The 12,829-nt window shown below is 48.2% G+C and overlaps 1 protein-coding gene across 6 annotated transcripts in view; it reads left to right on the top strand.

The window, feature by feature from the left end:
• The window catches only part of LOC118370331 (ras-responsive element-binding protein 1), a 78,693-nt gene extending 66,107 nt beyond the window's left edge, over window positions 1-12,586 (top strand). For 5 of the 6 annotated variants that reach the window (XM_052503327.1, XM_052503342.1, XM_052503343.1 and 2 more), the window contains 6 exons: window positions 81-223; window positions 3,265-3,454; window positions 4,930-7,651; window positions 7,985-8,170; window positions 9,762-10,562; window positions 10,673-12,586. In XM_052503327.1, the coding sequence (XP_052359287.1) occupies window positions 81-223; window positions 3,265-3,454; window positions 4,930-7,651; window positions 7,985-8,170; window positions 9,762-10,562; window positions 10,673-11,328 (4,698 nt within the window). In that variant the 3' untranslated portion in view covers window positions 11,329-12,586. The remainder of the gene's footprint in view (window positions 1-80; window positions 224-3,264; window positions 3,455-4,929; window positions 7,652-7,984; window positions 8,171-9,761; window positions 10,563-10,672) is intronic. The other variant, XM_035755294.2, reaches the window with a different exon arrangement.
• Window positions 12,587-12,829: the final 243 nt, after the last annotated feature.

Consider the following 12,829-nt stretch of genomic DNA (forward strand, 5'->3'; position numbering starts at 1 on the left):
TATACACACACACACAGTCCGCTCCACCGCATTACATTCCCAGTTAAGTCATTGTTATTGTTACTTATGTGTGTGTCAAGGTGCTAGAGGAGAGTGTGTTGGAGGAACTGGGATCAGGCCAGGGGGATGATGAGGTGTTGCCGTGCCCGATCTGCTTCAAGACCTTTGGCTGCAAATACGACCTGGAAGTCCACATGGACACACACCCTGACACCACTCTCAGGTACTAGAGCCTAAAACACACACACACACACACACACACACACACACACACACACACACACACACACACACACACACACACACACACACAGTGGAATTACATTTATGGCATAAACGCAATACAACACTCTGCGTGTAGTTGATGTAAGAGTTAATAAATTGTCACCAAAATATCAAGCAAATCAACAGTTAGAATTAATGACAGAATGTATGGTGATAAATCCTGTAACAGTAGTGGTTATAAAGCCCCCCCAATGTCAGGGTTCAATGCTAGGGTCACAGGCCGAATGACCTCTGCCCTCTCTCCACCCAGGTCCTAAAGACATGATTCTTCATCACACTGCTAAAGGCCACCTCTGTGGCATATTACTCATTGGGAAGACATTTGCATTTAAAATAGTTTTAAACGCTTTGTTATCATGGATTAACCCATCAAATCACCTTCAGACTAAATGTTTCACTTGACAGAGTTTAACTTCAAAGCACTGTGCTGCAAGGCCAATTTTGACCCTTCTCTTCAGGCCCTGTGGCCTAAAAAGTGGGAAAAGTCGGCAGGAAGGCTATCCCCGGAAAGGGCGGGAGGGATGGAGTTGGGGGTTTAATGAGTCAGAGGGGAGGCGTCGTGATGCGGTTGGCTGGACAACGGAAGGGGGGAGGGGAGTGGTTTTACATGGACAAATCACGATCTCCAGATCACCATAGCGACTCAATTCCAAACTCAAACCCCAACTTGGGTTGAATGGATAGCCGCGCATAACTCACACATAGGAATGTATTTGTCTGAACTGAAAAGGAGACAGATGCAGCTTTCTGTAGTTGAGTTGGGCAGCAATCTGATTATTGTAGGAAGTGCTGCAAATTTAGCCCTAATCCCAGTTAATCGCAAGAGTTGAGAGGGCCAGTTAATAGGATATGGCTGCACTGGCTGGCTTGGGTACCCGGTGTACACGATTTCTAAGAAGCTGAGAAACGACGCATTTGGCATGCAGTAACACACCGGAGAGACACACACACACTTTCATTCTATTCTATTGAGCCATTTACTTTTATCTTTGTATTATTATATTTTATTTATTCTTGTTGCGTTGTCGAGGAGGAACCTGCAAGTAAGCATTTCATTGGAGGGTGTATATACCATGTGTATCCCGTACATATGACTAATAAAACTTGAAACACAAACGTACACAGACTCACAAACGCACACCCTTTAGTTGCAGCAGAATTCTCTGGGCTTGAGCCAACCTCTGTGAGATTAGACGGCTCTCGCAGACCTGTGTGAGAGACCGAAAACACACAGTCTTTCTCACAGGTATACACAAGCATGCACAGGCATACACAATGAATGTGTACACAGAGTACCCACCACATACCCACAGAGGTGTGAAACCACAGGGAATGGAGGAGGGGGCTGGGTGTGTGGGATGAGGGGTAGCTGGGCAGGTGTGTAGTGCTGGGGGAACATTTTCAATTTGAGAATACACGGAAAATACATTCTGATCCATTCTAAATCAATTATATTTAATTACCACAAAAAATCCATGAGAAACGATAGAATGACAAACCAAATAAATACGTAGGCTACAGCAGCCTAGATGTAGGTCTTCTGTCTGGTGGTGGCAGGAATGATGGAGAACTGTAGACTACAGCAGCCTAGATGTAGGTCTTCTGTCTGGTGGTGGCAGGAATGATGGAGAACTGTAGGCTACAGCAGCCTAGATGTAGGTCTTCTGTCTGGTGGTGGCAGGAATGATGGAGAACTGTAGGCTACAGCAGCCTAGATGTAGGTCTTCTGTCTGGTGGTGGCAGGAATGATGGAGAACTGTAGGCTACAGCAGCCTAGATGTAGGTCTTCTGTCTGGTGGTGGCAGGAATGATGGAGAACTGTAGACTACAGCAGCCTAGATGTAGGTCTTCTGTCTGGTGGTGGCAGGAATGATGGAGAACTGTAGACTACAGCAGCCTAGATGTAGGTCTTCTGTCTGGTGGTGGCAGGAATGATGAAGAACTGTAGACTACAGCAGCCTAGATGTAGGTCTTCTGTCTGGTGGTGGCAGGAATGATGGAGAACTGTAGACTACAGCAGCCTAGATGTAGGTCTTCTGTCTGGTGGTGGCAGGAATGATGAAGAACTGTAGGCTACAGCAGCCTAGATGTAGGTCTTCTGTCTGGTGGTGGCAGGAATGATGAAGAACTGTAGGCTACATGTGTGCACTATGACGGCCCGCTGGAGGCTTGACAACTTTGGCCAATCAGAATGTTGGAAATAAAATCTAAATTCACCAACCCCCTCTTGCGCAGTGGAACCCCGAACGATATGTGAACACTTGGTTATGGCGACACCGTTCTGCGAAGGACACGCAAACCAGAGTGGCCACCGCAAAGCCTGACCCTCTCTGATTGCCTCTCTCATCTTTTTAAGTGGGAGAACTTGCACAATTGGTGGCTGACTAAATACTTTTTTGCCCCACTGTACATGCATACATGCATACATACACACCCCTCCGTGCGCTGCTCCTAATCTGCAGCTTTTTTTGCAATGAGAATGTGCAAGGAGGCATTTTGTCAACATCTACTTAAGCATAAATAATTTCAGTTTTTCCGGATCACAAGTATCAACTGTGAATTTACGAATACGAGTACGAATATTATTATGGCCATGTCAGGACACCCCTAAATCCCAACCCTGTTCCTGGAGAGCTACCATCCTGTAGGTTTTCATTCTAATAATTAGCTGGTGTGTGTGTGTGTCTCAATGCCACGCCTTGATAAAGCTGTGTGTATTCCCCATCGGGCACCTCGTCACAGGGTGACCGATAAGAGGGTTGGCCCTAGGAGACACTGAACAGCTGTCCCTCTCAGCGCCTAACGAGGTCCGCTCCATCACTGCCACAGGACGTGCTGAGAGTTATCCACACACATTATTTAATTTACACATGATTTGATTTAAGTGTGTTCTTACACCCAACTACAACACAGCACTACAACATAGTAAAAAAAAATCACTGTATAATATAGCATCATATTTCTGTGTCTTGTCTCTAGGTGTGACCTGTGCTGCCTCTCCTTTCGGACCCACCGCGGCCTGCTGCGGCACAACGCCGGCATCCACAAGAAGATGCCCACGGACCCCGGCGGACGGCCCTTCATCCAGAACAACCCGTCCATCCCCTCTGGCTTCAACGACCTGGCCTTTATCGACTTCTCCTGCCGCAAGTTTTCTCACATCGCCCAGGTCAGAGGAGAAGTTATGGACGGAATCATGTTGCTGATGCTCCCAATGCTACTGATACTACCAATTAATATGATTATGAAACTGATACTGATACTACTAGTATGTTGGTCATCTCTCACACAAGCAGTTATGTAAAGTAGTTAAGTAAAAATACTTTTAAGTATTAGTTTTCTATTCATATTTGACAACTTTTACTCCATGCATAATAATGTACTTTTTACTCCATGCATTTTTCCTGACACTCAATAGTACTCATTACATTTGGAATGCTTAGCAGGACAGGGAAATGGTCTAATTCACACATTTATCAAGAGAACATCCCTGGTCATCCCTACTGTCTCTGATCTGTCAGACTCACTAAACAGAGAACATCCCTGGTCATCCCTACTGTCTCTGATCTGTCAGACTCACTAAACAGAGAACATCCCTGGTCATCCCTACTGCCTCTGATCTGTCAGACTCACTAAACAGAGAACATCCCTGGTCATCCCTACTGTCTCTGATCTGTCAGACTCACTAAACAGAGAACATCCCTGGTCATCCCTACTGCCTCTGATCTGTCAGACTCACTAAACAGAGAACATCCCTGGTCATCCCTACTGTCTCTGATCTGTCAGACTCACTAAACAGAGAACATCCCTGGTCATCCCTACTGCCTCTGATCTGTCAGACTCACTAAACAGAGAACATCCCTGGTCATCCCTACTGTCTCTGATCTGGAGGACTCACTAAACAGAGAACATCCCTGGTCATCCCTACTGTCTCTGATCTGTCAGACTCACTAAACAGAGAACATCCCTGGTCATCCCTACTGTCTCTGATCTGTCAGACTCACTAAACAGAGAACATCCCTGGTCATCCCTACTGCCTCTGATCTGTCAGACTCACTAAACAGAGAACATCCCTGGTCATCCCTACTGTCTCTGATCTGTCAGACTCACTAAACAGAGAACATCCCTGGTCATCCCTACTGCCTCTGATCTGTCAGACTCACTAAACAGAGAACATCCCTGGTCATCCCTACTGTCTCTGATCTGGAGGACTCACTAAACAGAGAACATCCCTGGTCATCCCTACTGCCTCTGATCTGTCAGACTCACTAAACAGAGAACATCCCTGGTCATCCCTACTGTCTCTGATCTGTCAGACTCACTAAACACATGCTTTGTTTGTTAATTGTCTGAATGTTGTGCCCCTAGCTATCTGTAAAAAAAAGAAAATTGTCTGGTTTGCTTAACAAAAGGAATTTGAAATGATTTATACTTTAACTTTTTATACTTAAGTACATTTAAAACCAAATACTTTTAGACTTTTACTATTTTACTGGGTGACTTTCACTTTTATTTGAGTCATTTTCTATTAAGGTATCTTTACTTTTACTCAAGTATGACAATTAGGTCCTTTTTCCTCCACTGCACACAGGGCCTCAGTCTGCTCTTGCACACTCTAACCTCATCTGTCTGTCTCTCCAACAGGTCTGGTGTGAAACCAATCTCCGTCGGTCCACCAGCAAGTTCCACCGTTTTGTGTGCGAGGCCTGCGACAAGGCCTTCCCCCTACACTCGGCCCTAGACCTGCACAAGACCACCATTCATCAGCAGCAGCAGCCGTCGCCCGTAGGGGGCGGCCAAGAGATCCCTGCCGTCCAGGAGAAGCCGACAACCCCGCCCCCTCAGGCCAGCTTCCTGGAATCCCTGGGTCTTCAGCACATTTCCCAGGTCAAGCCTCAGCCTTCTGAGGATGAGGTCCGTCAAGCCCAGCTGGACAGTATCCGGGTCATCCAGGTGGAGCCTCCGGACTCCACCCTGCCCCAAGAGGCGGCTTCCACAGCTTCTGGATTTCTGGGCGGCCTGGGCTTGGTGGCTGCTTCGTCCCTACAGGGCCTGTCCCAGAGGGAGGCCCTCAGCCTGTTCTCCCTGCAGCCCTTCCCCACGGGCTTCCTCTTCCAGCCGGACAGTAGCACTGCTGTCAAGCCTGTCTGTGGCGAGGCTGGCCTGATTGAGCTGGCTGACATCCAACAGATCCTGAAGGTGGCCTTGGCCTCCCCCGGTCAGATGGGCCTCCTGCCGACACTGGCCAAGGCCCCACACCAGGGAGTGTCCGGCCAGGCCCAGGCGGCCAGCTGCAAGCCCATGCCCCCGCTGAAGCCAAAGCCTATGGTGGCACCGCGCTCCAGCCCGGCTGCCTCCACGCCACTGCCGCTCCAGAGCACCCAGCAGGCTTCCCTGGGCTGCATCATCCCCAGCCTGCCTCCGCCACCCAGCCAGCTGCTCAATATGCCCCAAGAGTCTTCATCATCATCATCATCGTCATCCTCCTCTTCCTCGGGCAGCCAGGCCTCCCTGGAGAAGATGCAGATGGAGGCGGACTGCATGGGCGATGCCCACATGCCCAACGACTTGATGGAGCTGCAGATCAAACAAGAGGAGGGCCAGGCGGCCGGGGGAAAGAAGGGGTCAGGAGGGGCCAACCGCGGGGGTGCTAAGGCATCCTACCCCTGCCGTTTCTGTGACCAGGTGTTTGCCTTCTCCGGGGTGCTGCAGGCGCACATGCGCTTCCACCTGGGCATACTACCGCACCAGTGCAACATCTGTGACTACGTCGCACCCGACAAGGCCACGCTCATCCGCCACCTGCGCACGCACAGCGGCGAGCGCCCCTATGTGTGCCGCGTCTGCCACTACCCTTTCACCGTCAAGGCCAACTGCGAGCGCCACCTGCGCAAGAAGCACATGAAGAACACACGGAAAGAGATTGAGAAGAACATCAAGTATGTCTCGTCAACCACCACCCAGGATCCTTTGGAGCTGGTTGCTGCCGGCGACACCGCCTGCCGCTTCTGCGGTGAGGATCTAAAGAGCTACCGGGCTCTCCAGATCCACCTGCGCACCCACAACGGCTGCCAGCGCAAGCCCTTTGAGTGCCGGCGGTGCGGGGCGGCTTTCCTGGCCAAGAGAAACTGCATCCACCACATGCTCAAGCAGCACCCAGAGGTGCAGGAGCGGGAGATCGAGGAGCACATCGCCACCCTTCTCCCCGCCATCACAGCCTCCACCTCCAGGACCAGTCCCAGCAACCCTCTGGCTCTCAACGGCCTCACGCCCAACCCCACTGCCACCCTGCAGCCGGTCAAGGTGGAGGATCTCAGCATCTACTCCTCCTCTGGTGACCTGGATCAGCCCTTGGACTTCTCCAACAAGAGCCGCGGGACAAGCAGCACTGCGGGGAGCCTGACCGGGTCTCCTGGGATCAAACTGGAGACGATCAGCCCAGCAGCTTACGACTGCTCCATGGAACCTATTGACCTGTCCATCCCCAAGAACCCCAGCAAGAGGCTGAAGACAGACACCACCGCTGTTGCCCCGGTGAGTATGGAGCGCAGAGAGATCAAAAAGGAGCTGCCCTTCCCCAGCGTACTGGACCACCTCCCCTCAGCCCTTCAGCTGGACAAGAGCACTGAGGAGAAGCTGACGACCCCCCAGTCTGGCTCTTACCAGCTCCCCCCAGTGACCCCCTCCCCGTTCCCCATTGGCACCACCACAGGCCGGGCGCTCCGTCTCAAGCCCCTACTGCCCAAACCAGCCTCTACCTCCTCATCCTGCTCTCTGAAAGAGCTTCCCCCTTTGGCTTCCATCGCCCAGATCATCTCCTCTGTCTCGGGGGCTCCAGACCTACTCAAGATGGAGCCAGATAACAAGGCTCCTGCCGCCCTCAACGGCCTCCAGACAGAACCGGACCGTCCAGCTGGGGGTGACAACAGCTCAGAAACATCGATGGAAGAGCTCCCCCTAGAGGGCATGTCCAGAAAGCGCACTAGAAAGAAGCCAGTGAGCCAGGCCAAGACTATAGCACCTGCCTGTGTGTCGACGCTCGAGCAGAACACAGGCAGCGGCTTGGACCTGGAATCCAGCGGTGAGTTCGCCAGCGTGGAGAAGATGCTTGCCACCACCGACGCTAACAAGTTTAGCACCTACCTGCAGACGGGGGTGGCAGAGCTGGGGAGGCGGAACGAGGGGAGACAGAGCCCGGGAGAGGAGAAGGAAGAGAAAGAGTCACCACCTCAGTCTGTGCCGCCCCAGTCCAAAGGAGGGAAGAAGAATGCCTACTCCAACTCAGTGCAGAAGATGACCTGTCCCTTCTGCCCCCGGGTCTTCCCCTGGGCCAGCTCCCTGCAGAGACACATGCTCACACACACTGGTGAGCCATCGGGAAACACACACGCGCACACACACATACACACATAGGTGGCTGAGACAGATTGGATAACGCCCCAAATACCCAACACACAGCTGTCATAATAAGTCATGTTGAAATACTGTGTAAATAGACAAGTCACAACGATGCAATGATACCTGGAAGATACTGTTCAGTAATGTAGAAAAACGTTATACAAGATAACTCATTCATTTCTTGGAATTGTACTATTCATTTGACAGGTTTTTCTAAAGGGTCTAACTGCGTGCATTTTGCATATTTAAAACTTCCTGTGGGTCCACAACATGTCCCTAATACTTCTTATGTGACGTTCAGTCTTCTCTAATGTGCTGTCGGCTACAGGTCAGAAGCCCTTCCCCTGTCCCAAATGTGACGCCTTCTTCTCCACCAAGTCCAACTGTGAGCGCCACCTGCTGCGCAAGCACGGCGTGACCAACCGCTCTCTGCGCCGCAACGGCCAAGTATCCAAGAACGGCGATGAGGGTTCACACGACAGCGCAGGTAAGAAACTGTATTATACTGTATTATAGTATACGGTATTGTAGTATACGGTATTGTAATATTCGGTATTGTACTGTATTATAGTATGCGGTATTGGAATATACGGTATTGTAGTATGCGGTATTGTAGTGTACGGTATTGTAATATTCGGTATTGTATTGTAATATATGGTATTGTAATATTCGGTATTGTATTGTAGTATACGGTATTGTAATATTCGGTATTGTACTGTATTATAGTATGCGGTATTGGAATATACGGTATTGTAGTATGCGGTATTGTAATATACTGTATTATAATATGCGGTATTGGAATATTCGGTATTGTACTGTATTATAGTATGCGGTATTGGAATATGCGGTATTGTAGTGTACGGTATTGTAATATTCGGTATTGTATTGTAATATATGGTATTGTAATATTCGGTATTGTACTGTATTATAGTATGCGGTATTGGAATATACGGTATTGTAGTATGCGGTATTGTAGTGTACAGTATTGTAATATTCGGTATTGTATTGTAATATATGGTATTGTAATATTCGGTATTGTATTGTAATATATGGTATTGTAATATTCGGTATTGTACTGTATTATAGTATGCGGTATTGGAATATTCGGTATTGTACTGTATTATAGTATGCGGTATTGGAATATACGGTATTGGAATATACGGTATTATAGTATACGGTATTGTAGTATGCGGTATTGTAGTGTACGGTATTGTAATATTCGGTATTGTAATATATGGTATTGTAATATTCGGTATTGTACTGTATTATAGTATGCGGTATTGGAATATACGGTATTATAGTATGCGGTATTGGAATATACGGTATTATAGTATGCAGTATTGTAATATTCGGTATTGTACTGTATTATAGTATGCGGTATTGGAATATACGGTATTGTAGTATGCGGTATTGTAGTGTACGGTATTGTAATATTCGTTATTGTATTGTAATATATGGTATTGTAATATTCGGTATTGTACTGTATTATAGTATGCGGTATTGGAATATACGGTATTGTAGTATGCGGTATTGTAGTGTACGGTATTGTAATATTCGGTATTGTATTGTAATATATGGTATTGTAATATTCGGTATTGTACTGTATTGTAGTATGCGGTATTCTAGTATGCGGTATTGTAATATACGGAATTGTACTATACAGTATTATAATATATTGTACGGTATTGTACTGTACTGTATTGTAATATATTGTACGGTATTGTACTGTACTGTATTGTAATATATTGTACGGTATTGTACTGTACGGTATTGTGGTATACGGTATTGTACTGTACGGTATTGTAGTATACGGTATTGTACTGTACTGTATTGTAATATATTGTACGGCATTGTACTGTACGGTATTGTAGTATACGGTATTGTACTGTACTGTATTGTAATATATTGTACGGTATTGTACGGTATTGTAGTATACGGTATTGTACTGTACGGTATTGTAGTATACGGTATTGTACTATACAGTATTGTACTGCACTGTACTGTAGTACTGTACTATACTGCTATTCTGTAATAATCCATTTGTAATTTGACGGTTCATTTTGTGTGTTTTTTCCTAGAGAGTTCCGAGAATGAGCAGACTGCAGGAGAGGTTTTGGATCTGAGCAGCATGGACCCTGATCAGAAAGGCGACTCATACGAGTCGCCAAACGCAGACCAAACACCAGACATTGCTGAGCAGCTGTTAGGGGAGATGGAACCGCAACCTAGCAACAACAAAACCAGCAACAATTATGAAAATGAAGACTATGATGACAATGATTCACAGAGCAACAAGAGCTTGGACCTCAACTTCGCCAGCAAGCTCATCGACTTCAAGTTCTCGTCGGATGGCGAGCAGCCTCAGACCTCCCTGGGTGGAGAAAGGGTGGTGGTGGCCGAGCCGGAGAGGGTGATGGACGTCCAGCAGCAGGACCAAGAGTCCCCCAAGTACACCTGCAAGAACTGTAAGAAGAGCTTCCGCTACGCCGCCACCCTGGCTCGCCATGAGAAGGCTCACCTTTGTGAGAGTGCACCCCTCGAAGAGTCTTGTGGAACGGAGGGGACCGGGCCAGGCACAGAGCTCCCCAATGCTACTACAGCCACCACCGAGGAGGAGGATCAGGAGGAGGAGGGAGAGAAGGAGGTTCCGGAAAGCGAGGGAGCGGGAAGTGTGATGGACAGCGGCTCGGAGGAGGAGGAGAAAGAGAAGGAGGAGAGGAGCGATGAGGAGGGGGGCTTGGCAGAACCAAAGAACGGAGAAGGAGAGGTGGGAAGAGGGTCGGGAAGCAAAGCGGACAAGAGGAAGAAGATCTGTAACGTGTGTAGCAAACGCTTCTGGTCACTGCAGGATCTGACGAGACACATGCGCTCGCACACAGGTACTAGTTAATTCTATTGTTGTAGCTTTACTTTCTTTAAAGATATTCATACCTGGCCCTGCTCTTGTGTATGTGTGACTATTGATCTACCTGTTTATATTTTTATTAAGGCGAGAGACCCTACAAGTGCCAGACGTGTGAGCGCACCTTCACCCTGAAGCACAGCCTGGTGAGGCACCAGCGGATCCACCTGAAGCCACGGGGCAGCGATGGAGCTGATGCCAACGGGGCAGAGGCCCAGGCCGGAGACTCGGCTAGCGAGGAGGGAGAGTGCACCCCAACCAGCACATGTCCTCCTTCAGAGAACGAGAGCGAGGGCACTGGAGTGGCCAGGGAGGGAGCTGAGAAAGAGGCCCCTCTACCAGGCTCCACATCCCCGGACCAGTCCCTGTTCACCACTGAACCAGCCCAGTCTGAGTCAGCTACGGTGGCTGTGGCTGAGCTGCTCATTAAGCCAGCCTCGGAACCTGTTCTGGACCCATCTGTAGAACAGGCCTCGGACAACGTCTCTGAAATAGCTGTAGAACTAGCTGCTGTAGAATCAGCCTCAATAACAGCTAGTAATACAGCCACTGAACCAGCAACAGAAACCCCCAAAGAATCCTCCACAGAGTCCCCCACCCCACAGCCCTCTGATGTAACCCCAGAGAAAGACCCAGAGGGCCCATCGGAAGGCTTCATCCAAGGCCTACTGGAGATCCACACCAAGCCTCCCCGGGAGTTCATCCTACCTGCCGGCGAGGCTCCCTTGGTGGGCGTGGAGTGAGGGAGCCCCAGTCTCTGGTTCTCTTTACGCAGTGGATCACTGTATGTGCCACAGTGCCATAACATAGAAGTACCCCCCCCCCCTCCCCAATAATGCAAGACGATGAAATCAAGAAGAAACACCTTGTTTCTAAGTGCCTTACTACTTCTATTTTTTTATTTTTTTTGCTATATCTTTATCTACATTTATCTACGGAGGATCTAATTTTATAGCTTTTTATGATGATTACATAATTGTTTTTGGAGTCTATATAGAGATGACCTTTGAATAAGCAATAAATGAAATCTCATTTACCATGACCGTGATTTATGACATGATCAAGTGTGTGACAGACGTAAAATAACCGTTATTGTGTATTTAAACCACAGTCGTACCTTAAAAACAATGCAGAGACTGAGTCAGTTCACAGCAGTGGAGATGGTCACTCATGTAACTGGAAACACCGCTAAAGCAGACAACTGTCAGGCTGTCATAAAGGTGTCCTGAAAAAAGACTGCTGTTGTTCTCTCTCCTTTGTCTTGATTTACTCCCTCATCCCTGATTACCAACGTCTACAGTCTCTCTTTTTGTTTGCAGAATACATGAATGAACTGATGTGATTTGGTGTGAGGGGACGGGTGACTCAAAGAAAACAGACTTGACAATGGATAACCTGGCGCAACCGATAACTCTGCGTTTGTCTTTGGTTTTTAACATGCCCTCTTCCCATAGAGAACCTATCTTTTCAGAAGTAATATGGGCAATATTTGCCTGAACAGTGTGTTTTTTCAGAATCATTCTCATTTAATTCCATGTGCGTTGACCATGTTGCATTTTGAGTATTCTGTGTGTTATTCGTTCAGGTGTCGGTGGGGGGATATAAGGTTTTTGCGTAAATTGAGCTTTTCCTGAACAAAAGGGCTTGATATGTGTATCTCCCCCATCTCTCACCGTCACCCTCTAGCGTTCCTAGAAACCTCTCTCGAAGGTCTCATGTTGTCTGTACTACCACCAGTGTGTCGAGCTTGTGTCCACTTTCCCCTCTTCCCTAGTGGCAACTCATTTTCTTGCCGCTAATTTAGACGTCTTCCAAAAGGACTGTCACTGTGTTGTTAAAGCCTTACCTGTGGTTCTGCTGGGTTATTTTATATGCAGAACTCACCTCGTGCTCTAGGTGTAACACTACTCAGTTTTGTCTACTTTAACTTTAGTCGCCCTGCTGCCTCCCGTTTGGGCAATACCTCCCTTCCACCACCCACCTCACCCCCCTTCCACCACCCACCCCCTTCCACCACCCACCTCACCCCCCCCCTTCCACCGCCCCCTTAGCCCAAGAGTATATTTCCGTAGTTGGACTCAAATGTCAATCATGTCACCTTGCAGGGCTGAATTTTGTAGAAATGTATTTCCTTTTTTTCCTTCTAATTTTCTATAAAGAAACCTCAGAAGCAAACATATGAAACCTCATGGCGCACATATGAACTGTAAGACGCAGGCAGCATCGGCTGGAGGCTGACGGACA

The sequence above is a fragment of the Oncorhynchus keta genome, chromosome 4, assembly GCF_023373465.1.
Source record: "Oncorhynchus keta strain PuntledgeMale-10-30-2019 chromosome 4, Oket_V2, whole genome shotgun sequence".
Taxonomy (NCBI): Eukaryota; Metazoa; Chordata; class Actinopteri; order Salmoniformes; family Salmonidae; genus Oncorhynchus; species Oncorhynchus keta.